The 25,651-nt window shown below is 46.6% G+C and overlaps 2 protein-coding genes across 2 annotated transcripts in view; both read right to left on the minus strand.

Moving 5' to 3' along the window:
- The window catches only part of CPSF1 (cleavage and polyadenylation specific factor 1), a 50,530-nt gene extending 36,002 nt beyond the window's left edge, over window positions 1-14,528 (minus strand). Inside the window, exons 1-5 of the mRNA XM_079984150.1 lie at window positions 14,433-14,528; window positions 10,130-10,286; window positions 8,177-8,204; window positions 6,114-6,247; window positions 5,245-5,325 (exon numbers count right to left, since the gene is read on the minus strand). Coding sequence (XP_079840276.1) covers window positions 5,245-5,325; window positions 6,114-6,247; window positions 8,177-8,204; window positions 10,130-10,273 — 387 coding nt within the window. The 5' untranslated portion in view covers window positions 10,274-10,286; window positions 14,433-14,528. The remainder of the gene's footprint in view (window positions 1-5,244; window positions 5,326-6,113; window positions 6,248-8,176; window positions 8,205-10,129; window positions 10,287-14,432) is intronic.
- A 4,764-nt stretch (window positions 14,529-19,292) lies between these two features.
- The window catches only part of SLC39A4 (solute carrier family 39 member 4), a 41,855-nt gene continuing 35,496 nt past the window's right edge, over window positions 19,293-25,651 (minus strand). The window contains 2 exon segments of the mRNA XM_079984252.1: window positions 19,293-19,998; window positions 23,276-23,463. Coding sequence (XP_079840378.1) covers window positions 19,870-19,998; window positions 23,276-23,463 — 317 coding nt within the window. The 3' untranslated portion in view covers window positions 19,293-19,869.

Consider the following 25,651-nt stretch of genomic DNA (forward strand, 5'->3'; position numbering starts at 1 on the left):
CTTGAACAAGGGAATTTAATTGAGTTCCTGACAAAAGAATTTTCCAAGTTTTGGCCTTTGGAGGAAGAAAAGGATTTTAAAATTGTGACTGCTTTTAGACTTGGAAAATCAGCAAGGAAAGACAGGCCCAGAGACTGTTTGATTATTTTGAGATCTAAGGAGGAAAGAGACAAAATATTAGGCCTACATTACGGAAAGTCACTGGATATTTCGGACGAAAGAGTTGAAATTTACAAAGATTTGGACTTTTGGACCTTAAAGGTAAAGGTAAAGGTACCCCTGCCCGTACGGGCCAGTCTTGACAGACTCTGGGGTTGTGCGCCCATCTCACTTAAGAGGCCAGGGGCCAGCGCTGTCCGGAGACACTTCCGGGTCACGTGGCCAGCGTGACATCGCTGCTCTGGCGAGCCAGAGCCGCACATGGAAACGCCGTTTACCTTCCCGCTGGTAAGCGGTCCCTATTTATCTACTTGCACCTGGAGGTGCTTTCGAACTGCTAGGTTGGCAGGCGCTGGGACCGAGCAGCGGGAGCGCACCCCGCCGCAGGGATTCGAACCGCCGACCTTTCGATCGGCAAGTCCTAGGCGCTGAGGCTTTAACCCACAGCGCCACCTGCGTCCCACCTATATTGAGTTAGTAAAATTGCTGAGGAGCAACTCAATTGTTTTTAGGTGGGAATTTCCCCAAGGATTATCCTTTACATTCAGAGGGAAGAAGGTTAAAATTAAAACAGCCGAGGACAAAGACAAATTTTTGAGTGTCTACGGAAAGGACCTTCAGAAAGGGATTGAGAGACCTTCAGGGTCTGGACCATTATTTGTACCTCCACCATTGGGATCTGAAGATTCGGAGAAAAAGGCACCACCATCAGAGGAATAACAGATTTGTTCAGGATGTCTCTGCAACTTCTAAGCTGGAATATTAATGGCTGCAATTCCCCGGAAAAAAGGAGAAGAATATTCCATATATTGAGAAAAGAACAATTGGACATTATTTGTTTGCAAGAAACACATGTGACTAGGCTCCATAGGAAAGTGTTAATAAATAAAAGATTAGGACAAGAATTTATCTCTTCGGACCAAGTTAAGAAAAGAGGAGTGGTGATATATGCAAAGGAGAGCCTTTCACCAAAATTTTTATTTAAAGATGAGCAAGGAAGAATTTTGGCAATTGAGATACAAAATCAGGGAGAAAAGTTTTTGATATTAGGAATTTATGCACCAAACAAGGGGAAATCGGAATTTTACAAGAAGCTGCATGAGATAATGCTGGACTATCTGGACTATGATAACATCATCATGATGGGCGATATGAATGGGGTGGCGTCAACCAACATGGATAAGTCTCAAAGCCAAAATGTGACAAAAGACGGCAGACTACCTAAAACTTTTTTTGAACTGACTGACAATATGGACTTGATTGACATCTGGAGGACAAAGAACCCCCTGGGAAGAGAGGGAACATTTTTTTCTGAAGCCCAACTGACATGGACAAGAATCGACCAAATATGGATAACTAGAGGTCTGGCACCTAAGACGAGAAAGGTGGAAGATGAATGACAATCTGTTTAGAGATCAGGAGATTACCAAAAAGGCCCAAAAAGTTCTGAAGGACTACTTTGAGATAAATTTGAACACCACGGTGGAAAAAAGAATCATCTGGGATGCAAGTAAGGCGGTTATGAGAGGGTTTCTGATACAACAGAACGCTGTAAAGAAAAGATCACAAAATGAGAAAAAAGATAAGATTTTGGAGAAAATTAAAGAATGTGAGAAGAAGCTAAGATCGAAACCGAAGTCAAAGGAGATTTTGAAAGAAATTAAATTTTACCAAGCACAATACTCCAAATTGATAAATCAGGAGGTGGAGTGGAAAGTTAAGCTAATGAAACAAAGATCATTCGACTCGGCAAATAAATCTGGAAAACTGCTAGCATGGCAGTTGAAAAAGAGACAAAAACTAAACACGATCACCAACCTAGAGACTGAAGGAAGAAACATTCAGAACCCTGTGGAGATAAGGAAGTGCTTCCAGAGATACTTTAAACAATTATACACCCAAGGGCCGCAAAATGAGGCTGAGATAGAACAATTTTTGATAAAAAATGGATTGCCAAGGTTGCCTCAAGAAAATAGATCAATCCTGAACTGTAAAATAACACAACAAGAGATTGAAGTTGCCATTCAGAATATGCAATTGGGCAAGTCCCCAGGACCAGATGGGCTTACCTCCAAATATTATAAGGTACTGAAAGACTACTTGATACATCCACTAATGGAGGTTTGCAATGAGATTATGGAGGGGAAGAAAGCACCGGAAACGTGGAAAGAAGCATTCATCACATTGATACCTAAATCAGAATTGGAAAAGACACAACTTAAGAATTACCGCCCCATCTCCCTTCTAAATGTGGATTACAAAATTTTTGCAGACATTTTAGCAAACAGATTTAAAAAGGTTTTAAGTGAAGTGATTCATAAAGACCAGGCAGGCTTTCTCCCAGGAAGACATTTGTCTGCTAACACAAGGAACGTTATTGACATTTTGGAACTTTTGCAAACAAATATTAATACTAGAGCAGTGTTAATATTTATAGATGCGGAGAAGGCCTTTGACAACATTTCTTGGAAGTTTATGAAGAAAAACCTGGAAGGGATGGGAGTGGGACGGGGATTTGAAAATGGGATAGATGCAATCTATTCAGAACAAAAGGCTAAACTGATAGTTAACAATGTGGTGACAGAAGAGTTTAAAATTGAAAAAGGAACACGACAAGGTTGCCCTATTTCCCCTCTGTTATTCATTTCGGTCCTGGAGGTGCTCTTGAATATGATTAGAGGGGACCGGTTGGTGGAAGGAATTCAGGTCGGAGCGAAACAGTACAAACTTAAGGCTTTCGCAGATGACCTAGTTCTGACCCTACAGGAGCCAGAATCTAGTACGAAAAGGGCATTACAATTAATTCAAGATTTTGGTCGGGTGGCGGGTTTTAAATTAAACAAGCAAAAAACTAAGGTATTGGAGAAAAATTTGACAGTTTCAGAGTCAGAAAGGTTTCAGAAGGAGACAGAGTTAAACGTGGTTAAAAAAGCAAAATATCTAGGGGTGAACATAACAGCAAAAAATCTGAGCTTATTCAAGGACAATTATGAAAAGTGCTGGTCAGAAATTAAGAGAGATTTAGAAAGTTGGTCAAGACTGAAACTTTCCTTGTTGGGCCGAATTGCTGCTATAAAAATGAATGTATTGCCAAGGATGCTATTTCTTTTTCAGACTTTACAGATTGTGGATAAAATGGAATGTTTCGGGAGGTGGCAGAGAGATATCTCTAAATTTGTCTGGCAGGGCAAAAAGCCCAGAATTAAGTTTAAAATATTAACTGATGCTAAAGAAAGAGGGGGGTTTGCCCTGCCAGACTTAAGGTTGTATTATGAATCAGCAGCTTTTTGCTGGCTGAAAGACTGGCTGCTTCTTGAAAACACTGATGTGTTAGACTTGGAAGGATTTAACAATGCTTTTGGTTGGCATGCATATCTGTGGTATGACAAGGTTAAGATTCACAAGAATTTCAAGAACCATATTGTAAGGAAAACAGTGTTTAATGTCTGGACAAAATATAAAGACTTATTAGAAAACAAGACCCCAAGGTGGCTTTCACCTATGGAAGCTAAAGCTGTGAAAAGACCCAATATGGAGGTCAAATGGCCGAAATACTGGGAAATATTAGAAAGAGATGGAGACAATTGGAGATTGCAGAGTTTGGAGAAACTAAAAGACAAAGTGCGAGATTGGTTACATTATGCTCAGATTAAAGAGGCTTTTAAATTGGATAAAAAGTTAGGATTCCAGGTGGAAAAATCGAAATTGGAAACAGAACTGTTAGAACCTAAGACTAAGGTACTTTCAAGAATGTATAACTTGTTGCTGAGGTGGAATACACAGGATGAAACGGTTAAATCAGCTATGATAAAGTGGGCACAGGACATTGGGTATAACATCATGTTTGCTGACTGGGAAAAGTTATGGACCACCGGTATGAAGTTTACGGCATGTAATGCCTTGAAAGAAAACATTATGAAAATGATATACAGGTGGTACATGACCCCAGTCAAGCTAGCAAAAATATATCACCTGTCAGACAATAAGTGTTGGAAATGTAAGGAAACTGAAGGAACGTTCTTTCACCTCTGGTGGACTTGCCCTAGGGTTAAGGCCTTCTGGGAAATGATATATAACGAGTTGAAAAAGGTATTTAAGTATACCTTCCCTAAGAAACCAGAGGCCTTCCTTTTGGGCATTGTTGGCCAGAGGGTGTTAAAGAATGATCAAACATTTTTTATGTATGCAACAACAGCAGCAAGGATACTTGTAGCTAAATATTGGAAAACTCAAGATTTGCCCACGCTGGAAGAATGGCAGATGCAACTGATGGACTACATGGAGCTGGCAGAAATGACTGGCAGAATCCGAGACCTGGGAGAAGAAGCAGTGGAGGAGGATTGGAAGAAATTCAAGGACTATTTACAAAAATACTGTAAACTATATGAGTGTTAAGAAGGATGAGAGATTTGAAAATAACAGGGCACCATAAAGCTAGTTGAAAAGATTATGAGAATGAGTGAATTGTATGAGAATAATAAATTTTGAATAAATATTATGTTAAAATTAGGTATTTAAGATCTAGATAAAATATTCAAAGTTAGGAACAAAATATTGAAAATGTGTATAATAAGAATGGAAATAAGGTGATAAATTGCTGGCTAAAGTTTTATTAATGTGGAATGCAGGAGCGGGAAATGTGAGGAAGTCCAAAAATGAAGAAAAGTTGGTTATTACATGATGCCAAATTTTATGTTTGTTTTTCTTTTCTGTCTTTTTTTTGCTTATGCTGTTTTTTCTTTCTATTGTATTTAAAAAAACTCTTAATAAAAAATTATAAAAAACAAAAACAAAAAACAAAACTTAAACCGCAAGCCTTAGTTCTAGTTACAGGTAGGTAGCCATGTTGGTCAGCCATAGTCAAAACAAAATAAAAAAAATTCTTCCAGTAGCACCTTAGAGACCAACTATGTTTGTTATTGGCATGAGCTTTCATATGTATGCACACTTCTTCAGAAGAAGTGTGCTATCTGAAGAAGTGTGCATGCACAGAAAAGCTCCTACCAATAGCAAACTTAGTTGGCCTCTAAGGTGCTACTAGAAGAAAAAAAAAATATTTTGTTCCGCAAGCCTTAGGATACCTACCCTCAGCTCTGGCTCCTCAAAGTAATGGAGGGAGAGAGTTTTCAGGTCGTGGGTGCCAGGATCATATTCCACCACGGAGAGCTAGGAGGCAGGAAAAAGGAAATTAGAGGCAATCTGCTAGAGTTTCATTTTTTCCTTCAGCAGAAAATTGTATTAATCAACCTGACCGACAGTGAACCCTTGGGAGGGCCAGGCTATAAATCTAACTAATTACCTCCCTCCCCTAATAAAGCTTGCTACATTTTCTCATGTGCCTATTTACTTCTAATCTGCCTGCTGCAAGCCCATTTTTCCAGCCTAAAGGAGAACCCCGTGTAATCAAAGAGCTTTAAGGCAACTCACTCCTCAATTTGCATAGTTGCTCTTCAGTTCTTCCTGTTTCACAAAACACAAACTCATTTAACTGCTGCAAGACACACAGTGCATCAAGGCAGACTTCCCTAAACTGGTGCTGGCTGGGGATTATGGGAGCCGTAGTGGGAAACCAGCAGGCAAGATTCGAGCCCAAGAAACCTCCTCCTTGTGGCTTCCAGCAACTGGTATTCAGAAGCATTTTCTCCCCACGAGGGTCTGGAAAGTTGTCTGGAAAGGGGCTTGGCTTCCATTCAGCCTAAGAACTCCAGGTCTATTTTGTTTAGCCTCATGCCAGACAAAATTGCCATGCAGGAGGTGTGCCGTAAACTGTCAACTGCAAGTCGAGGGGCCAGGGGCCCTTAGGAAAGGCTCCGAGGGCCTCCAACTTATAATAAAACCCCACTACCTATCGAAACCCTCCACCACCTCCAAGATGTGCAGCTCCCCAAGCAGGGTGCCTTGAGGCTCCTGCTCCCTCTGCATCTCACGGCCCCCCACCCAAGCTGATCTCTTACCTTGGCATCCTTGAAGCTGAGCAGGAGGGCATCTCGCTTGGCTCCCGCGAGCTGCACGCTGGCCATGGACATGACATTACCAAAGAAGGAGAAGGCAGCCACCAGCTCGAGTTTCTCCTTGTGACCTTTGCCTTCTGCGCAAGACAGCAAGCGGAGGCGCATTAGGCTCTGATGCCCTTGCTGCATACAGAGCCCCTTCCCACAACCCGTTTTTCTGTGCCTGAAAGAAGCCTCCAAAACCTTTCAGCCTGTATCCTGCCTCCAGGTGAACTCAGCCCATGGACGTTACCGAGACCAGTGAAAGGACCACTTATATGTTCTGCTTTAGGTGAAGGGGAGAGGGCCTGTTCCTAGCAAGTCTTTAAATTAGGCCTGCCTACATAAGCAGTGAGAAGATGGGCTTAGCATGGAAAGCCAACCTCAGTGTGTTTCAACGCTGGTGGCCAGGTGGCCGTGCTTTCTCTTCAGTCCCTGACTGAAAAAACAATAATTAGACATCTGTCGACGTGGGTGGCGCTGTGGGTTAAACCACAGAGCCTAGGACTTGCTGATCAGGAGGTCGGCGGTTCGAATCCCCACGACAGGGTGAGCTCCCGTTGCTCGGTCCCTGCTCCTGCCAACCTAGCAGTTTGAAAGCACATCAAAGGGCAAGTAGATAATTAGGTACCGCTCCGGCAGGAAGGTAAACTGCGTTTCCATGCGCTGCTTTGGTTCGCCAGAAGCGGCTTAGTCATGCTGGCCACATGACCCGGAAGCTGTACGCAGGCTCCCTCAGCCAATAAAGCGAGATTAGCGCCACAACCCCAGAGTCAGTCACGACTGGACCTAATGGTCAGGGGTCTCTTTACCTTTACCTTTTTAAGACAGGGATGCAGGTGGCGCTGTGGGTTAAACCACAGAGCCTAGACTTGCCAATCAGAAGGTCTGCGGTCGAATCCCTGCGACGGGGTAAGCTCCCGTTGCTCAGTCCCTGCTCCTGCCAACCTAGCAGTTCGAAAGCACGTCAAAGTGCAAGTAGATAAATATGTACCGCTCTGGTGGGAAGGTAAACTGCGTTTCCATGCGCTGCTCTGGTTCGCCAGAAGCGGCTTAGTCATGCTGGCCGCATGACCCGGAAGCTGTACGCCGGCTCCCTCGGTAAATAAAGCGAGATGAGCCCCGCAACCCCAGTCGGTTACGACTGGACCTAATGGTCAGAGGTCCCTTCGCCTTTACCTTTTTACTCAGCAATTACTCCAGACTTCCTGAACCTGGCGCTGTGCAGATGTTTTGGATTACAGCTCCCATCAGCCCAAGTCAGCTTGGTCAGGGTTGATGGGTGTTGCATTCCAAAACATCTGGAGGGCACCAGGTTGGGTAAGGCTGGCATACGCTGAGAAGCAGCCTCTTTGCAAGGCCTCAGGTGGAGAGATTGTTCCCAAACCTGCTGCACCAAAATCATCTTGACACGTGCGTGTGCTCCACCCCTAAGAGCTAGGGCCCATGAGCTGGGTAGGTGTTTGCTAAGAAGCGTGAAGGTCCAGGCTCAATGGCTGCTTGGAGGGCTGCCTGGAAGTAGCTCCTTGTTTCAGCAGAGACCGTTCTTGGGGGTCCAGAGAATTGGCACCAGAAACAACCAAGCACTTACGGCCCGAAGAAAGCACCTGTGAGAGTCTCTGCCAGGCAAGAAAATCAGAGCCCACTATAAGAATATAATAACAACCTGCTTGCTCAGGCCAGCAGTCCATCTAGTGCAGCAACCTGTTCTCACAGTGGCCAACAAGATGCCCTTATGGGAAACCCACAAGCAAGATTCAAGCACAAGATCGCTCTCCCCTCCTTCTGTGGTTTCCAGAAACGGGTATAAAATCATGCCTGCCCAGTGATTTGAACTCTGGACCCTCAGTGTGCTGCTCTCCCAGCTGAGCTACCCATGGGGGCTGCAGAAGCAGCTTCCTTCAAGCAGCCTTCTTCCAAGGCAAACTCTTAATACAAGCTTTCTGGTTCCACAGCTCCTTTGCCCAGACTCCCCCACACCCCCAATGCCTGCACAATGCAGCCCCAGCTCCCCACACCCCACTTACCGGAGATCCTGTCATTTTTGGTCGAGGTCTAGAAGAGAAGCAAAGGAACACCGTCAGTCCTGCAGCATCAATGCAGATGCACTGCACCAGCTGCACAGTCTGGCTGAGGAGGCCAGCGCCTCCCTTCTCTCGGGGGCAGCGTGCCAAAGCATTCCTCAAAGCTGCATTAATGCTCCAGAGAGAAAGCAAAGAATGGCAAATCTGGGCATCACCTGTGCATTGCTTTCCCTTCCACCCCCAGAACTGCACACCCCTAGGATGCAGCCCAGAACCATAACGTACCGCATAACCGCACCAACCCAAATCATTCCATGGCTCTCAGGCTGTGCCAGGTCTCTCCAAACCAACTCCCCTGTTGACACTATGCATTTCTAACATTTTAGCTGTCTTTTGGGCCTCTTTGGCTCTGGATGAAACACCCATCCTAGGGAGCAGGTCCAGGGTTTTCCGGGCCTCCCTGCTGCAAAGGTGCCACAGCCAGTTCCTTCTATCTTCTAAAAAAGAGCAGGTCAGCAAATCTGCCCTGCTTGGCCACCATCACTCTTTCTCTGCAAAAGGAACATTAATTCCAGGCCGGCTCAAAAGAACAAGAGCTCTAGGGAATCTACTTGAGTGCTGGAAGCAATTGCACAAAAGGCACCCATGCCAGGACCACCATCTGGCACAAGAGGAGCAGAGGGGCAGGATGCGGGGTTCGTGCAGCTTTGCAAATTGGCACACAAAAGTTAATAGCCTGCAAAAAAGGGGGGGAAGCTCCATTGCTCACCCTGCAGTCTCCACTGCATTTCTACACTTGGTGCTGGGGAACGGTTTGAACGCTCCGCACATCTGCCAGCCCACACACAAGTCTATGAATTCGCCTGCATGCAGTTTCTTGTTGCTTTAGGTGACGAGGTGGGTGCTTAACGACAAGGCTGTGTTTGTGAGAGAGATTGGAAGCGGGGAGGAAGGACAGCCAGTTCCAGTCCTTACAGGCACTTTCCATCCTAATGCAGTTCAGCGAGAGCTGCAAGGCCACATCCGTGCTTGGGTTGGGTGGGGGTAGAAATCAGTTTTCAGGGATGCCAATAAGGGAAAGTTGCCTTATACAAGTTCAGCATTATCACTGGACAGGAGAAATTCTGCGGGGCATATGCCCTTGGGAAGCTGGAGGCAAAACTTGTTGGGTGTAGTGAAGGGCTAACCTTCTGTGTCTCGTGCTTGAGGGGATGGGCTTACAGAGGAAGTAAGCCAGGACTTTAGGTCAGCTATTATGCTGTGAAAGAGTGCTTTCGTTTTGTTAGTTGGATTGCGGCTCTCAGCCGAGAAAGATGTCCAAATTCACTGGTGGAGTTTTTGACTGTTTGGCATGTAAATAAAAAGCTTCTAGATTAGAAGATTCGTCTGGACTGATTTACTGTCCTTCTCACATTCCGCTGTGCATTCTGCTTTGTTTGCTTTCTCCCGGAGCTACGCTGGAAAACAGAGACTGCAGACGCTAGCAGCAGAGCTGGCAGGCAGGAGCGTAGCTGGACAGGAAAGCAATAAATTTTCAGAACAAAACTCAGCCCTGAACCAAGGGGTGCGAAACCTCTGGTCCACAGGCCAATCTTGGCCTGCTGGGGGTTCCAATGCCATCTCCTCCTAACCATGCCTACCTGACAATCAGCTAATGTCCCTGGGCAGGGGTGGCGGTGAAGAAACCCTCATGGGGCTGCATCCTGTTCAAGTCTGGCTCTCCAACACTGCTGGGCCAGGCTTCTCTCCATTTGTCAAGACCACATGTCTGAGGCAGGGTCAGTTTCAGGTGCTCCACAATTTTACATTGTGGGAAAGAGCTGTTTTGTTTGTTGCCAAACCCACGGCCTGTTGTTTTCAGGAGATGCACACCCACCACAAAAGTGAAAGGCCATGGTTCCCTTCCTCCTGGATCCCTCCAACATACATCACCCCCAAGCAGGCGGTCCACAATACCTCAGAGTCATGGTTGAGCCTGTACACGTACAGCTGAGAGGTCCCTGCCACCACCAAGTTGCGCTCGGCGTTGGAGAAGAAGTTACAGTACATGGAAAACTCCAGCCCAGTGGGAGGGTGCGCCTGCTTGTACACGGCATACATCTCCGCAGGCTCCCTGCAGAAAGGCACAGCTCAGTGTGGGGAAAGCGGCTAGCAGTCAAGGACACAAGCCCACAGCAGGATCTGACCCTGAGAGATGTCAGCCTATCTACCAACTAGCTGTGGCCTTAGAGGGGACTCTTCTGCTACGTTACCTGTAATAGATCACAACTTGGGATCAGTTTACCTACAAGATCACCTTACTCCATATGGGCCCAACCAACTACTTCAACCTGAGCAACTGGCAATATTATAGCTGCCACATAATACTCCTTCCACATTTGCAAGAAATCGATCTTTTAGGGCGGCAGCACATAGACTTTGGAACTCCCTGCCAATTGACATCAGGCAGGCGCCTTCCGTGTAATCTTTAAAGTGCTTGCTAAAAACATTTAATTCAGACAAGCCTACTCAGACATGTAGAAGAATGTAAGTGTGTGTTTTAATCTGTTTTTAGTTTATTGCTGATTTTATCTTCTGGATGTTTCAAACAGTTGCTTTTAAAGGCAATTTTCTTGTTTTTTGAGGATTCTTAAAAAAAAAAAAATCATAAGCAGTGTACGGATTTTATGAAATAAAATGAAGTTGGGAGATGAAGGTCCTTCAAGGCACCCAGAGTCCCGGACCTCAACTGGATGCCAAAGATGGCCAATGTGGTGCTCTCCAGATACCGCTGGACTCCAACTCCCATCAGCCCCAGCCAACATGGCAAAAGGTCAGGGATGGTGGGAGTTGTAGTACAGTAACATCTGGAGGGGGTCACATGAGCTACTCCAGGAGACACTTCCCTCACCCTGATATCCACACATTGGGCCTGACTGACAGCTGTCTTTGGGGTGGCGCTATATTTATCTGAACTGACAGATAAGCTTAAAGCAATATGGCTAGCACAATTAATCCCTCACAGACATGGTCCACCAGTGTATTGCAGAGATGGGAAACCTATGGCACTCCAAATGTTGGACTGCAACTTCCATCACCCCAGACCATTGTCCCTGATAGCTGGGGCTGATGAGCGCTGGGGTCCAACAACACCTGAGAGACCACCAATCCTCAGAAGAGACCAGAATAAAATATATGGGGGAAGCATTTTTGGCTAACACAGGCAACTCTGATCTTTGATCCACCCAAGATTTCTCCCTGGTACTGGTTTGAATTAATCAAATAACGCTTTTTGTTTGACAGTTAGTTTTAGTTATGTTAATTTTTCAGTTTTATCGTTGTGCATTTTCCTTCCCCCCCCCCCTTCTTATTTCCTTTATATAATATACATCTATTCTAGATTTCTTGACAATTTGATTTATGTATACTGTAATAATGATCTTAAGTCAAGAAATATCTAACATAAGATTAGTTTGTTTTTTGTTGTAATGGTTGTTTAATAAAAATTTTGTAAAAATCATATACAGTGGTACCTCTGGATGCGAATGGGATCCGTTCCAGAGCCCCGTTTGCATCCTGAAGCAAACACAACCCACGTCTGTGGGTCACAATTCGCCAGTTCCGTGCATGCGTGTGACGTCATTTTGAGCGTCTGCACATGCGGCGAAACCCGGAAGTAACACGCTCCGTTACTTCTGGGTCGCCGCGAAGCGCAACTCGAAAATGCACAACCTGAAGCTACTTGTACCCGAGGTATGACACTGTGTGTGTGTGTGTATAGATATATATATGATATATATTTGATGTATATGATACATATTTAATAAAATATTTTTTTAAAAATCATATATGATAGAGATATGTGTATGAAACATATGACATATATTTGATATGTTTGTTTAGTCGTTTAGTCGTGTCTGACTCTTCGTGACCCCATGGACAAGAGCATGCCAGGCCCTCCTGTCTTCCACTATATTTTATATATATATATATATATATATATATATATATATATATGTAATAGATATTTAATAAAATATTTTTTTTAATCATATATATACCACATATAGATAAATAGATAGATAGACAGTGATGTATGGAAGCAAGAGCTGGACCATCAAGAAAGCTGATCGCCAAAGAATGGATGCTTTTGAATTCTGGTGCTGGAGGAGACTCACCTTGCCAACAAAGGTCCGTAGTGATGTATGGAAGCGAGAGCTGGACCATAAAGAAGGCTGATTGCCAAAGAATGGATGCTTTTGAATTCTGGTGCTGGAGGAGACTCTTGAGAGTCCCATGGACTGCAAGAAGATCCAACCTCTCCATTCTGAAGGAAATCAGCCCTGAGTGCTCAGTGGAAGGACAGATCCTGAAGCTGAGGCTCCAAGACTTTGGCCACCTCATGAGAAGAGAAGAAAAGACCCTGATGTTGGGAAAGATGGAGGGCACAAGGAGTAGGGGACGACAGAGGACGAGATGGTGGGACAGTGTTCTTGAAGCTACCAGCATGAGTTTGACCAAACTGCGGGAGGCAGTGGAAGACAGGAGTGCCTGGCGTGCTCTAGTCCATGGGGTCACAAAGAGGCGGACACAACCAAACGACTCAACAACAACAGCAACATGTGATATATATTTAATAAAATATTTTTTAAAATCATATATATATGATATAGCAGATAGATACTGTATATGTGTGTGTGTGTGTGTGTGTGTGTATATATATGACATATATTTGATATACAGTGGTATCTCGGGTTAAGTACTTAATTCGTTCTGGAGGTCCATTCTTAACTTAAAACTGTTCTTAACCTGAAGTACCACTTTAGCTAATGGGGCCTCCTGCTGCCGCCGGAGCACGATTTCTGTTCTCATCCTGAAGCAAAGTTCTTAACCTGAAGTACTAATTTTGGGTTAGCGGAGTCTGTAACCTGAAGCGTCTGTAACCCGAGGTAAGGTAAAGGTACCCCTGCCCGTACGGGCCAGTCTTGACAGACTCTGGGGTTGTGCGCCCATCTCACTTAAGAGGCCAGGGGCCAGCGCTGTCCGGAGACACTTCCGGGTCATGTGGCCAGCGTGACATCGCTGCTCTGGCGAGCCAGCGCAGCACACGGAAACGCCGTTTACCTTCCCGCTGGTAAGCGGTCCCTATTTATCTACTTGCACCCGGAGGTGCTTTCGAACTGCTAGGTTGGCAGGCGCTGGGACCGAGCAGCGGGAGCGCACCCCGCCGCAGGGATTCGAACCGCCGACCTTTCGATCGGCAAGCCCTAGGCGCTGAGGCTTTAACCCACAGCGCCACCTGCGTCCCTTGTAACCCGAGGTACCACTATATATATATGTGTGTGTGTGTGTGTGTGTGTGTGTGTATATATATATATATATATATATATATATGACATATATTTGATATACAGTGGTACATCGGGTTAGGTACTTAATTCGTTCTGGAGGTCCGTTCTTAACCTGAAACTGTTCTTAACCTGAAGCACCACTTTAGCTAATGGGGCGTCCTGCTGCTGCCGCTGTGCCACTGGTGCACGATTTCTGTTCTCATCCTGAAGCAAAGTCCTTAACCCGAGGTACTATTTCTGGGTTAGCGGAGTCTGTAACCTGAAGCGTATGTAACCCGAGGTACCACTATATATATGTGTGTGTGTGTGTGTGTGTGTGTGTGCATGTATATAGATATATGACATATATTTGATATACAGTGGTACATCGGGTTACAGTGGTACATCGGGTTAGGTACAGTGGTACCTCGGGTTAAGAACTGAATTCGTTCTGGAGGTCAGTTCTTAACTTAAAACTGTTCTTAACCTGAAGTACCACTTTAGCTAATGGGGCTTCCCGTGGCTGCCGCAGCACGATTTCTGTTCTCATCCTGAAGCAAAGTTCTTAACCCGAGGTACTATTTCTGGGTTAGCGGAGTCTGTAACCTGAAGCGTCTGTAACCCGAGGTACCACTATATATATATATGTGTGTGTGTGTGTGTATAGAGAGAGAAAGAGGGAGAGATCATATATATATATGGCATATATTTGATATACACAGTATATGGCATCTATTGAGGGGGGAGGGAGGGAGGGCAGAGCCCTGAGGCCTTGCTCTGGGGGCGGGTTGGGCGAGGGGCCCCGTCTACTGGAGCCGCTCCCGCAGGGGCCCAAGGCCGCCCTCAAGGGCCACCCTCCCCGGCGGGGCTCCTCGGAGGGCCGGTTTCCCGGGCCGGACCGGCTCCCCCTCCTCTCCCCCCCGCCCGCCCCCCCGGGGCCCCGGCCTTACCTCCCCCGCCCTCAGGTCCCCCTCAGCCGGCGGGGTGCGCGGGCAGAACCGGTCCGGGTGGAAACCGCTCCCGCCGGAACCTTCGGCGCAGCCGCGAGGGCGGAGGGTGGAGCTGGGCTTCTGATTGGCGGGGAGGGGAATGAGCGGCAAGCCGGAAGTCCAATGGCAAAAGGGCCTCATCGAGCGGGACGTAAGGATAGACCTGGGAAAGGGTAGAGCTGCCGCGCGGGGTTGAACTTGTGAGGCAGGCAGAGGGGTTTGGGGGCAAATGGAAGAAGTCTCGTCCTGGGAGGGATGTGGGGAAAGAGGAGGGGAAAATGGGAAAGAAAGAAGGAAGGGGGGGAATTGAGAGAGGGAGAAGAGAGAGTGCAGAAGCAGAGAAGAAAGGGGGTCAATACATAAAGGGGGATTATGATTATCATTATAACATTATTAGTATTATTGTTGTTGTTGTTACAACATTATTATTATTATTATTACAACATTATTATTATAACATTATTATTATTATTATTATTATTACAACATTATTATTATTATAACATTATTATTATTATAAGAAATTTAAGGTCTCATATATACATAATAAATGTTCATAAATGTACCAAGCGAACACATACATAAATACTGTATTTTTTGCTGTATAAGACTCACTTTTCCCCTCCTAAAAAGTAAGGGGAAATGTGTGTGCATCTTATGGAGCGAATACAGGCTGCGCAGCTATGCCAGAAGCCAGAACAGCAAGAGGGATTGCTGCTTTCGCTGCGCAGCGATCCCTCTTGCTGTTCTGGCTTCTGAGATTCAGAATTTTTCTTCTTGTTGTTTTCCTCCTCCAAAAACTAGGTGCGTCTTGTGGTCTGGTGCGTCTTATAGAGCAAAAAATACAGTATATAAACCACATGTCTGGAGCAGCACAGGAAGACCATCCTGAAACCATTTTGACTCCCAAACTGACCAAATGTTTTCTCTGCAAGGAGGGAGGGGGTGAGGGAACTTTCCCACTGTCTCAGGAAATAAGTGATTACCATCTCAAAGGAATGGCCAGACTACCAGGAAAGGCAATCAGATAAGGCATTATCCGATAACCTGGCAGACAGGAAAAACAACAACATTCAAATTTCTGTTGTAGACCGCCTTTTCTGTGATGTAGGTATGATGTATCTGGGGGGTGGTCTTGGGCTACACCCCTTCTGTGATGTATGTATGATTCAGGAATTAAGTAGTTATAATAACAAAAGAGTGGCCAAAACCCAGATAATGCAATCAGGTAACTTGCCAGACAGGAGATAAACAACGCACTCAGATTTCTGTTGTAGACCGCCTTTTCTTTGATGTATGTATGAAGTTTCTGGGGGGTGGTCTTGGACTCCCGGGCGGGCAATTAAAAATGTCTATATAGGGCGGGCACACCTTGGTTCGGGGTCCTCCTCCTTTCCTGCGTGTGAGGGGAGCACCCTGTTGCAACAGATCAATAAATATCAGGCTTACTGCTGCTTTGCTTCTCCATATTCTCTGGTTGGCCTCTGTTATTTTCTCCTAACGATGGAGAACCTGCAAAGGACTCTATAAGGGCTCTTGTGTCCCCCATAAGGGAATAAGGGCAGATTTTGTTTACAACATTATTTAATCAATACAGGACATGGCATTTTACACTGATATACACTAGTGGCCCAAACCGAGGAAACCTTTTGGAAAAAGTATATTTCCGAGGTTTGATGGCTCATAACACCACTACATTCTTCATTAAATTATCTTTCCATTGATATATAATTTTATGGGTTGTTTTTTTTTTTAAAGTGGTGTTATGAGCCATCAAACCTCAGAAATACATTTTTTCCAAAAGGTTTCCTCAGTTTTGTCCACTAGTGTAAGCAGGGCTTTTCCCTCAGCCAGAACTCACCAGAACTCAGTTCCAGCACCTCTCAGGTGGGTGCCAGGGCCATTCTAAGAGAACGAGGGAGGTGTTCGTGGTGAGTTCTGGCACCTCTTATTCTGCAAAGGTAGCACTGGATATAAGGGACAATCCTGTATCATACAGGGCAAGTGGCAACCCTAGCAGGGCCTTTGCTGCAGTGGCTCCCAAATTGTGCAACTACCTCCCCACAGAAGAGTGCCTGGCACTGTATAACTTACAGTAGAACGGACGCAGGTGGCCCTGCGGTCCAAACCACAGAGCCTATTGAGCTTGCAGGTTGTAAGGCTGGCGGTTCGAATCCCCGTGATGGGATGAGCTCCCATTGCTCTGTCCCAGCACCTGCCAACCTAGCAACCTGGGCAGTTATCTTTTCACAAGGGCCAACATGGATGCCGAAATTGAACATCACCTGAGCTCTGCGAGTGCGGCTTTCTCCCGACTGAAGTGCAGAGTGTTTGAGGACTGGGACATTCGCAGGGGAACCAAAATGCTTGTTTACAAAGCTATTGTACTACCAGCCTTACTGTATGCTTGTGAAACATGGACCACTTACAAACGCCATCTCCAACTCCTCGAAAGATTCCATCAAGAGGGTCTCCAAAAATTTTTACACATCACTTGGGAAGTGTAAGTGTTGTGTAATAGCGAACTAATACCGGTGTACTGGAAGAAGCAAAGATCACCAGTGTCGAAGCAATGATTCTTCAACATCAGCTTTGTTGGACTGGTCATGTTGTGCAGATGCCTGATTATCATCTTCCAAAGCAACTGCTCTATTCCGAACTTAAAAATGGAAAGCGTAATGCTGGTGGTCAACAAAAGAGTTTAAAGGCTGTCTCAAGGCAAATCTTTTAAAATGTAGTATAAACACCAACAATTGGGAAACACTGGCCTGCGGGCGCTCCAATTGGAGAACAGCCTTTTCCAAAGGTGTCATGGGCTTTGAAGACACTCGAACTCAGGACGCAAGGGAGAAATGTGCAAAGAGGAAGGCACGCTTGGCAAATTCACACCGTGATCAACTCCTGCACAGAAACCAATGTCCCCACTGTGGAAGGACGTGTGGATCCAGAACTGGCCTCCACAGTCACTTACGGACTCATTATTAAAACCGTGTTTATGGAAGACAATCTTACTTGGCTACAAGGGATCGCCAGAGAAGAAGAAGAATGCAGAAGGTATTGCCCTGGCTTGAGGTATGTATTTAGGACCCACTTTATTGACTGTTGCAACAGGGTGCTCCCCTCAGACGCAGGAAAGGAGGAGGACCCAGAACAAAGATGTGTTGTTGTTGTTGTTGAGTCGTTTAGTCGTGTCCGACTCTTTGTGACCCCCTGGACCAGAGCACGCCAGGCCCTCCTGTCTTCCACTGCCTCCCACAGTTTGGTCAAACTCATCCTGGTAGCTTCGAGAACACTGCCCCACCATCTGGTCCTCTGTCGTCTCCTTCTACTTGTGCCCTCAATCTTTTCCAACATCAGGGTCTTTTCCAGAGAGCTCTTCTCTTCTCATGAAGAGTCTTGGAGCCTCAGCTTCAGGATCTGTCCTTCCAGGGAGCACTCAGGGCTGATTTCCTTCAGAATGAAGAGGTTTGATCTTCTTGCAGTCCATGGGACTCTCAAGAGTCTCCTCCAGCATCATAATTCAAAAGCATCAATTATTAGTTAATGATAATTAAAAGTAATAGAGAAACTAAGAAATGCAGAACAAGTGATAAAGAATGGAAAATCTTCAGAGGTTGTTGACGGAAGTCTAAAATATTGTATCATATGTTATGTTAAATGACTGTTGGAAATGATATATTAAAAAATTAATAAAAATGTGTGTGTGTATATATATATATATATATATATATATATATATATATATATGAACGATTGCGGAATTCAGTGGTGGACTTGAGTAATATGGCACCTGTCAGGCTTCAGGGAATGCCCCCCCCCCCCCGTGGCAGTAGATAAGCAGAACAAAGGAAAAGGAGGCTTCTTATCAGTTAGAAACTTTAATAATCACTGCGAGAGAACAAAGAACCCATCTCCTATAAATGGTGGTGCTCCCAGTTAAGAATCCCACCCCCTTACGTTCTTATTAATCCACATCACTGCTACGTCTTGTAATCTGAGCCTGTCCCCTCTGTGCTTTGTGTGCTTTCTGTTTTGCGCTTTATCAGCTCTTCTTGACCTTGGGGAAAGCGGAGGAATGCTTCCCAGAGAGAGTGAATCTGTTAACCCTCTCCCCCCCAGGGTTTCTTCTCCTAGCTGTTCCCTTCTGCCTTCTGAACTATGTCCCTCTACAAACCACTGTTCCAAATCTATACTGTCATCGTGCTCCTGGGAAGATTCAGTGTCTGGAGCAGGGGGAGGGGGGACTTCCACCATTCCTCCTCAGTGCAGCCCTCCGCACGGTCCCTGACAACACCCTGTGTGAGGCCAACATTTGACACCCCAGCCCTCTCACTGCCTTCCCAAAGGTGGGTAAGGAGGCGCCAGACTTTGGAAAGGAGGTGCAAGGGCTCTGGCAGAGTCCCAGAGCCCTTCCAGCTCCTTCCCAAAGCTGGGAAAGCACAAACTAGGCTTTTGGAAGGAGGCGGAAGGACTCTAAGACACTGTCAGAGACTCATGAAACCTTCCCAAAGCCCAGCACCTCGGCTCAGCGCCCAGTGCGTGTGCCCCACAAGCATAGCCCTAAATCCATCCCTGCATAATTATTACACCTGATTTTGCCAAGCTGGAGCCGCTCCTGCTGTTCCCATCAGGCCCAACCAGCTTGTGTCCCGCCCAGAGGGCTGTCTTAATATATGTCATGCTAGTCTTTCCATGGCCCCAAACAGAGAAGCAGCTTCCTTTTGCGGCCTCGCCAGCAAAGATGCTTTTAACAGGACATGCCAGGGACGAACCCCTGGTCTCTCAGCCCTGAACTAGCAGCTTTCCTCCCCTTGGTTTACCCAGCTAGGACTAGCTTTTGGCTTCTGAATTTGTCCCTTATTATTCACACCAACGGTCAGCCCAGTGGGGCACTGGCCCCAGAGACTCAGAGGGGCTCCTTCACTGGCCCAACGACCATTCCCTTGCCCAGCTTTGGGGGGCATTGTGTTTCAAGTAAAGATTGTAGATGGGGACCAAGCCTAGCTGGAATTCCGCTATCGGCCCACCATCTAGACTCAGGTTGTGTAGACAGGTAAATAAACCATATATCGTAGAGACGCCACAGTCTCTGCTGTGCCCCATTTCCAAAGGAAGACCAGATCCTGGGTCAAGCACGCCTGCAACCCCTGAAACGTGCACCGTTCGGAGATTGGGGTGGCATGTCAAAATGCAATAAATAGGAGGAGAGGGAGAGGGGAGCCGTTGCATGGGCATCGTTCAAGGCCATGCTGTGGGCATGGGTGGCAAAGAAAGTCCCCAGTCTTTGATTTTGAGGATTATGACAGCCGGGCCTTTGTCCGCCCACTCTCTAGTCTCTGGCGAAGGACAGCCCAGACCTCGCCAAGCCCGCAGGCAAATGAGAGGTGCCCGGCTGCGCTCAAAGTGCGATTCTGTCCTCAAAGATGGAAAGCACCAGCAGGATGCCCCAGCCAGCCAAGAGTCCCACGTTTTGCAGGGCAAAGAGGAGCCATGGACGCTTATCTTTCACGTTCATCAGGGCCGGGAGCTGCGAACCGGAGCAGAGAGAGGAGATTAGTGAGCACCACAGAATGGGTCCCACAACCCCAGTCTCCTTGTGCCCCCAATTTCAGTCTAATTTCCCTTTCCTTCCCTTCCTTGTCCCACTCTTCCAGAAATTGCCCACAGAACTCATTCATGCCATCTATTGTTTGTGTACATCAGAGACAGTGTGGTGCAGCGGTTAGGGCATCATACTAGGACCCAGGAGACCAAGGTTCGAATCCACGCCTGGCCATCACGAAGCTCCCTGAGCCAGCCACTGCCTCTCAGCCTAACCTACCTCGCAGGGCTGTTGTTGTGGGGATTAATTAAGATGGGAGGGAGAACCGTGTATGATACTGTGCACTCCTTGGAAGAGAAGGTGAGATGTAAACCAGGCAGAGGGCCTTCTTGGTGGTGGCACCCGCCCTGTGGAACACCCTCCCACCAGATGTCAAGGAAATAAACAACTATCTGACTTTTAGAAGACATCTGAAGGCATCCCTGTTTAGGGAAGCTTTTAATGTTTGATGCATTCCCTGATGGAAGCTGCCCAGAGTGGCTGGGGAAACCCAGCCAGATGGACGGGGTATAAGTAATAAATTGTTGTTGTTGTTGCAACCAATAAATAATCAAGCGTAAGAAGAAGCAGATGGCAGGATCAGGCCAACAGGGCCTATTGAGTCTAGCATCCTGTCCTCCTTGCAGATGACTATGGGATGCCCAGAAGCGAGGCCTGGGCCACTCTTGCCCCACCTCCGACTCTCCGCTACTGGTATATTCAGAGACATCTGGTCTGAGCAAACTACAGAGTTTAGCCATGCCTTTTTCTTTGGTCCAGAATCTACTACTACTACTACTACTAATAATAATAATAATAATAATAATAATAATAAAATTTATTTATACCCTGCCCTCCCCAGCCAAGACTGGGCTCAGGGCGGCTAACACCAGGTATAAAAACAATTGATTAAAATAAAACTTAAAAACAAGATTAAAGTACAACATTAAAATGCAGCCTCATTTCAGTAGAAACTCAAATCAAAAACATTTTCGGGACGATACAGCTTCATTGTATAGAGTTCTAGCATCCACCTTCCCCACACCTTCAGGGGTGCCGACTTGCCCTCAGGATTGTGGGTGCCCGCCGCCACAACGCGGATGTGTGACAGCACACGCGCTACATGCGGGCACGTGTGTGTAACGGCACACGTCCGCGTTGCGGCAGTCGATGGCAGCGGCTCCTCTTCTTCCTCCTCTCCACAGCCAGTGGAGGGGCTTGGACTCGGAGGCAGAGAGACTCGGCTTCTGTGTCTGAGCCTCCCTCAACCCGGGAAAAGGGGTCCCTCGCTGGCTGGCTGTGGAAGGTGACTTGGTGACACTGACTTTGTGGGTACCCAGTGAGGAGATTTCACCCCTCCCATATCCAAGAATCTCCTGATGAGTCTGCTGATTCTCCAGAGAGGAGGAGCAGTGTTCTGCTTTCTACTTATTCAGCTCCAGCACCAAGTCACCGAGTCAGTCAGTCAGTGTGTCGGAGAGAGAGAGAGACTGAGTGTTAGAGATCGTGTGTAGAGATAAGGTTGCTGCTAAGAGCAGCTGCAGGCACTCAGTGTAGCATTCATTTATGCTTAGACCTATTTAGCTCTGTATATAGTTTTGTATTATAGTTGTAGTTATAGAATAAAAGAAGATATTCTACAGAGCTGCTCTCCGAGTCGTGTATACACTGCTAGACTCTACTATACTCTGCTGTGCGACGACTGTATTGTGAAAGTGAATCCGGTGCTCACAACTTTAAGCTGTGAGTCCACAGCACTTTGACCTGGTGGTCTCTGGAAGTGCTACCCAGCTCGCCTGGCCCAGTCGGGGTTGAAGCGCACGAGTCCAGTTGGTGACACTGGCTCAAGGGCGATGCTGACACCCAGACCCCAAAATTATATTCTTGTGGGTGCCCAAGCATCCATGGCCTACTGGAGTTGGCTCATATTTGTAATTTTACATGCTTCTCTCATTTCCCCACTTACACGTGTTTTCCCTAAGCTAGTAAAGGTAAAGGGACCCTTGACCGTTAGGTCCAGTCGTGGCCGACTCTGGGGTTGCGGCGCTCATCTCGCTTTCTTGGCCGAGGGAGCTGGCATACAGCTTCCGGGTCATGTGGCCAGCATGACCAAGCCGCTTCTGGCAAACCAGAGCAGCGCATGGAAACACCGTTTACCTTCCCGCCAGAGCGGTACCTATTTACAGTCATACCTTGGGTTGAAGTCGCTTCAGGTTAAGCCTTTTCGGGTTGTGCTCCGCGGCGACCCGGAAGTAACAGAGCGCGTTACTTCCTGGTTTCACCGCTCGTGCATGCGCAGACACTCAAAATGATGGAAGTGAGGGCAGGGGCCGGGACCGGGGAGGGGAGACGGAGGAAATAAATTGGGAATTTAAAGTGTATATAAGGAATTTAAAAAAAAAAAAATTAATGAGAAATGGAAAAATCGTGGAATGAAATTTTTATGACCCTAGGGGAAATGTCTTAAGAGATTAAGTTCAATATATTAGTTTTAATGAGAAATAAGATTAAATAAAGTAAAAATGGATGATTAATTGGTGAAAGAAGAGAATGTCAAACTACAGTATATTAAGATAAATTATTAGGATAAAAACAAAGATGAAGGATTTGCTGGAATATCTAACTGAATCAGAATACAAAGAGGGGAGGTGTGATGAGGTCAAGGAAATAAGTTAAAGAAGGAAAGTTATGTAAAGGTTTGATTTGTTCTTTTTTTCTTTTTTTTCTTTTTCTCTGGATTTTATGCATTTTTTTGCTTGTTTTTTGTCTGTTTTCCATTTTTTATCTTTTTCTTTTGATGTGACTTGTTTTTATGTATTTTTTTTTTGTTTAATTGGGTGTTTTTTTGTTGTGACTTATGTAACCTTTAAAATTTTAATAAAAATCTTTAAAAAAACAAAAACAAAAAAACAAAATGATGGAAGTGGCGAATCGTGACCCGCGCATGTGCAGACGTGGGTTGTGTTCACTTCAGGATGCAAACAGGGCTCCGAAACGGATCCTGTTCGCATCCAGAGTATCTACTTGCACTTTGACGTGCACTTTTCAAACTGCTAGATTGGCAGGAGCTGGGACCGAGCAACGGGAGCTCACCCCGTTGCGGGGATTCGAACCGCCGACCTTCTGATTGGCAAGTCCTAGGCTCTGTGGTATAATAATAATAAGGTGGGAGAATGGTAAGAAAAGGAGAACAACTGCCATGGGTAGAACTCTCCCTACTTACCATATCGCACAGGGCCACGTAGAGGAAGAGGCCAGTGGCCACGGTGAAAATCCAGGCCTCGAACTCTTCTCCCGTGGACACAGAAAGCGCAATGTAGAGGCCCACGAAGGCTGTGAGGGCGCTGAGGAAGTTGAGCAGCAACGCCCACTTGACGCTCAGCCCGGCGTGGAGCAGTGCAGCAAAGTCCCCTGCAAAGGTCGGAGGAAGATGGTCAGCCATTCATTAGCTGAGATTCCTGCACTGCAGGAGGCTGGACTAGATGGTGTCAGGGTTCCCCTCTACATCTATAATTCCATGATTCTACTAGGAGCGGCGGCATTCGGCCAGGTATCACGCAGCCCGAAGGAGACACCCCGTCCCTATCATTTGGGGGTGGAGGGGAAGCACCTGCCTTCAGATCCCTGCTCGGAAGCCGCCCAGGATCTACCTGCTAGGCAACACTGCCTTATCAGGAGCTTGCCAAGAAAAAAGCACACCAAGAACTCTGGCCAATATAAGTTTCAGTAGTGGGAGTGGTCCCTACTCGCAAACCAATAATCCATTGTAACAAAAACTAATCCATTCAAAAGTATGTATTCTGACAAGGATTACAAACTCAAATTGAGATTATAAACTGAAACAGAGATTACAAACTCAAACTCATAAGGATATGCATAACACAATAATTTATAATTTATGACTGTTTTATAATTTTTTATAATTTATAATTTAAATTATATTCATATTGATAAACTCTTATTTCTAATTCTGTAACGAATTATTGTGTTATACATATCCTTATGAGTTTGAGTTTGTAATCCCTGTTTGAGTTTGTAATCCTTGTCAGAATACATACTTTTGAATGGATTAGTTTTTGTTACAATTGACTATTGATTTGCATGTAGGGACCACTCCCACTACTGAAACTTATACTGGCCAGAGTTCTTGGTGTGCTTTTTTCTTGGTATATTTAATAACAAGAACTCCAACTTATTTATCAGGAGTTTGCAGCAGCCCACTCTGAGCGCTTGCCCTGTCGAACGGAAAAGCAAAATGGCGGCGTAGTTTTGCCACCATGCGGCATATCCTGGCTCAGCCTTCCCCTTCCTGGTGCCCCTCAGATGCTGCGGTTCCCATGATCCACAGGCCGGCATAGCCATAAGGCACCAAGGCTGATGGGAGTCATAGCACAATATGTGAGGAGAATCAGAATTTACAGGGTTAAACAGTTCTGAGTGACGTCTCACATTCTGAGGCGTGGCTATGTTCACATACAGGAATGTTTCTCTGTGTGTGTGTTCTCTTTCACTTTTGACGGAGAAGCGGAAGGATGCCAGCCAATTCGCCGGGCTGATTTATGTTGTTGTGCTACTCATTAAAGGGACGCAGGTGGCGCTGTGGGTTAAAGCCTCAGCGCCTAGGGCTTGCCGATCGAAAGGTCGGCGGTTCAAATCCCTGCGGCGGGGTGCGCTCCCGCTGCTCGGTCCCAGCGCCTGCCAACCTAGCAGTTCGAAAGCACCTCCGGGTGCAACTAGATAAATAGGGACCGCTTACCAGCGGGAAGGTAAACGGCGTTTCCGTGTGCGGCTCTGGCTCTGGCCAGAGCAGCGATGTCACGCTGGCCACGTGACCCGGAAGTGTCTCCGGACAGCGCTGGCCCCTGGCCTCTTAAGTGAGATGGGCGCACAACCCCAGAGTCTGTCAAGACTGGCCCGTACGGGCAGGGGTACCTTTACCTTTACCTTTGCTACTCATTAAAGACTGTTGGAGATTAGAAAAGAAGCCTGCTTTCAGTCTGAATTTATTACCCACACAAGGCAACAGTTTTTTCCCCACTGCGTGAACTCTGCTAAGTAAGAGAGCCAAGGGAGCTGAACGATCGGCACGGACGTCCAGTGTCGCAGTGGAAACGTGCCGGACGCCATCTTATCTTCACACAATATACCGTATTTTTCGCTCTATAGGACACACGTTTTCCCCTCCAAAAATGAAGGGAAAATGTGTGTGTAGTGGCGTAGCGTGGGGGGTGCAGGGGGGTGCCAGCCGCACCGGGCGCAACATTTGGGGGGGCGGGCACTCACACTCGCAGCTCTCTGCCCCTACCTGGCTCACTCTCTCTCTCTCACTGCAGTGCTGGCTGTGTGAATCCGATCCGAGCTGCCGGGTCGCTGCCCACTGTGGAGGGGGAGGGTGCCAGGTGTGCGTTGCGTTGCGGAGCGGAGAGAGAGCGAGGGAGGGACTATCTGGGGGAGGGACAGTGCAGCGGCCGCCCAGCGCAGCGCTGAGCGCGGGAGAGAACCACACCCGACCAGCCCAGGCAGCAGCAAGAAGAAGCTGGCAGCGGCGGCAGGTTAGGGGTTAGGGGCGCAAATTACTTGCCTTGCCCCGGGTGCTGAC

The sequence above is a fragment of the Podarcis cretensis genome (genome assembly GCF_951804945.1).
Source record: "Podarcis cretensis genome assembly, chromosome: 7".
Classification (NCBI taxonomy): domain Eukaryota; kingdom Metazoa; phylum Chordata; class Lepidosauria; order Squamata; family Lacertidae; genus Podarcis; species Podarcis cretensis.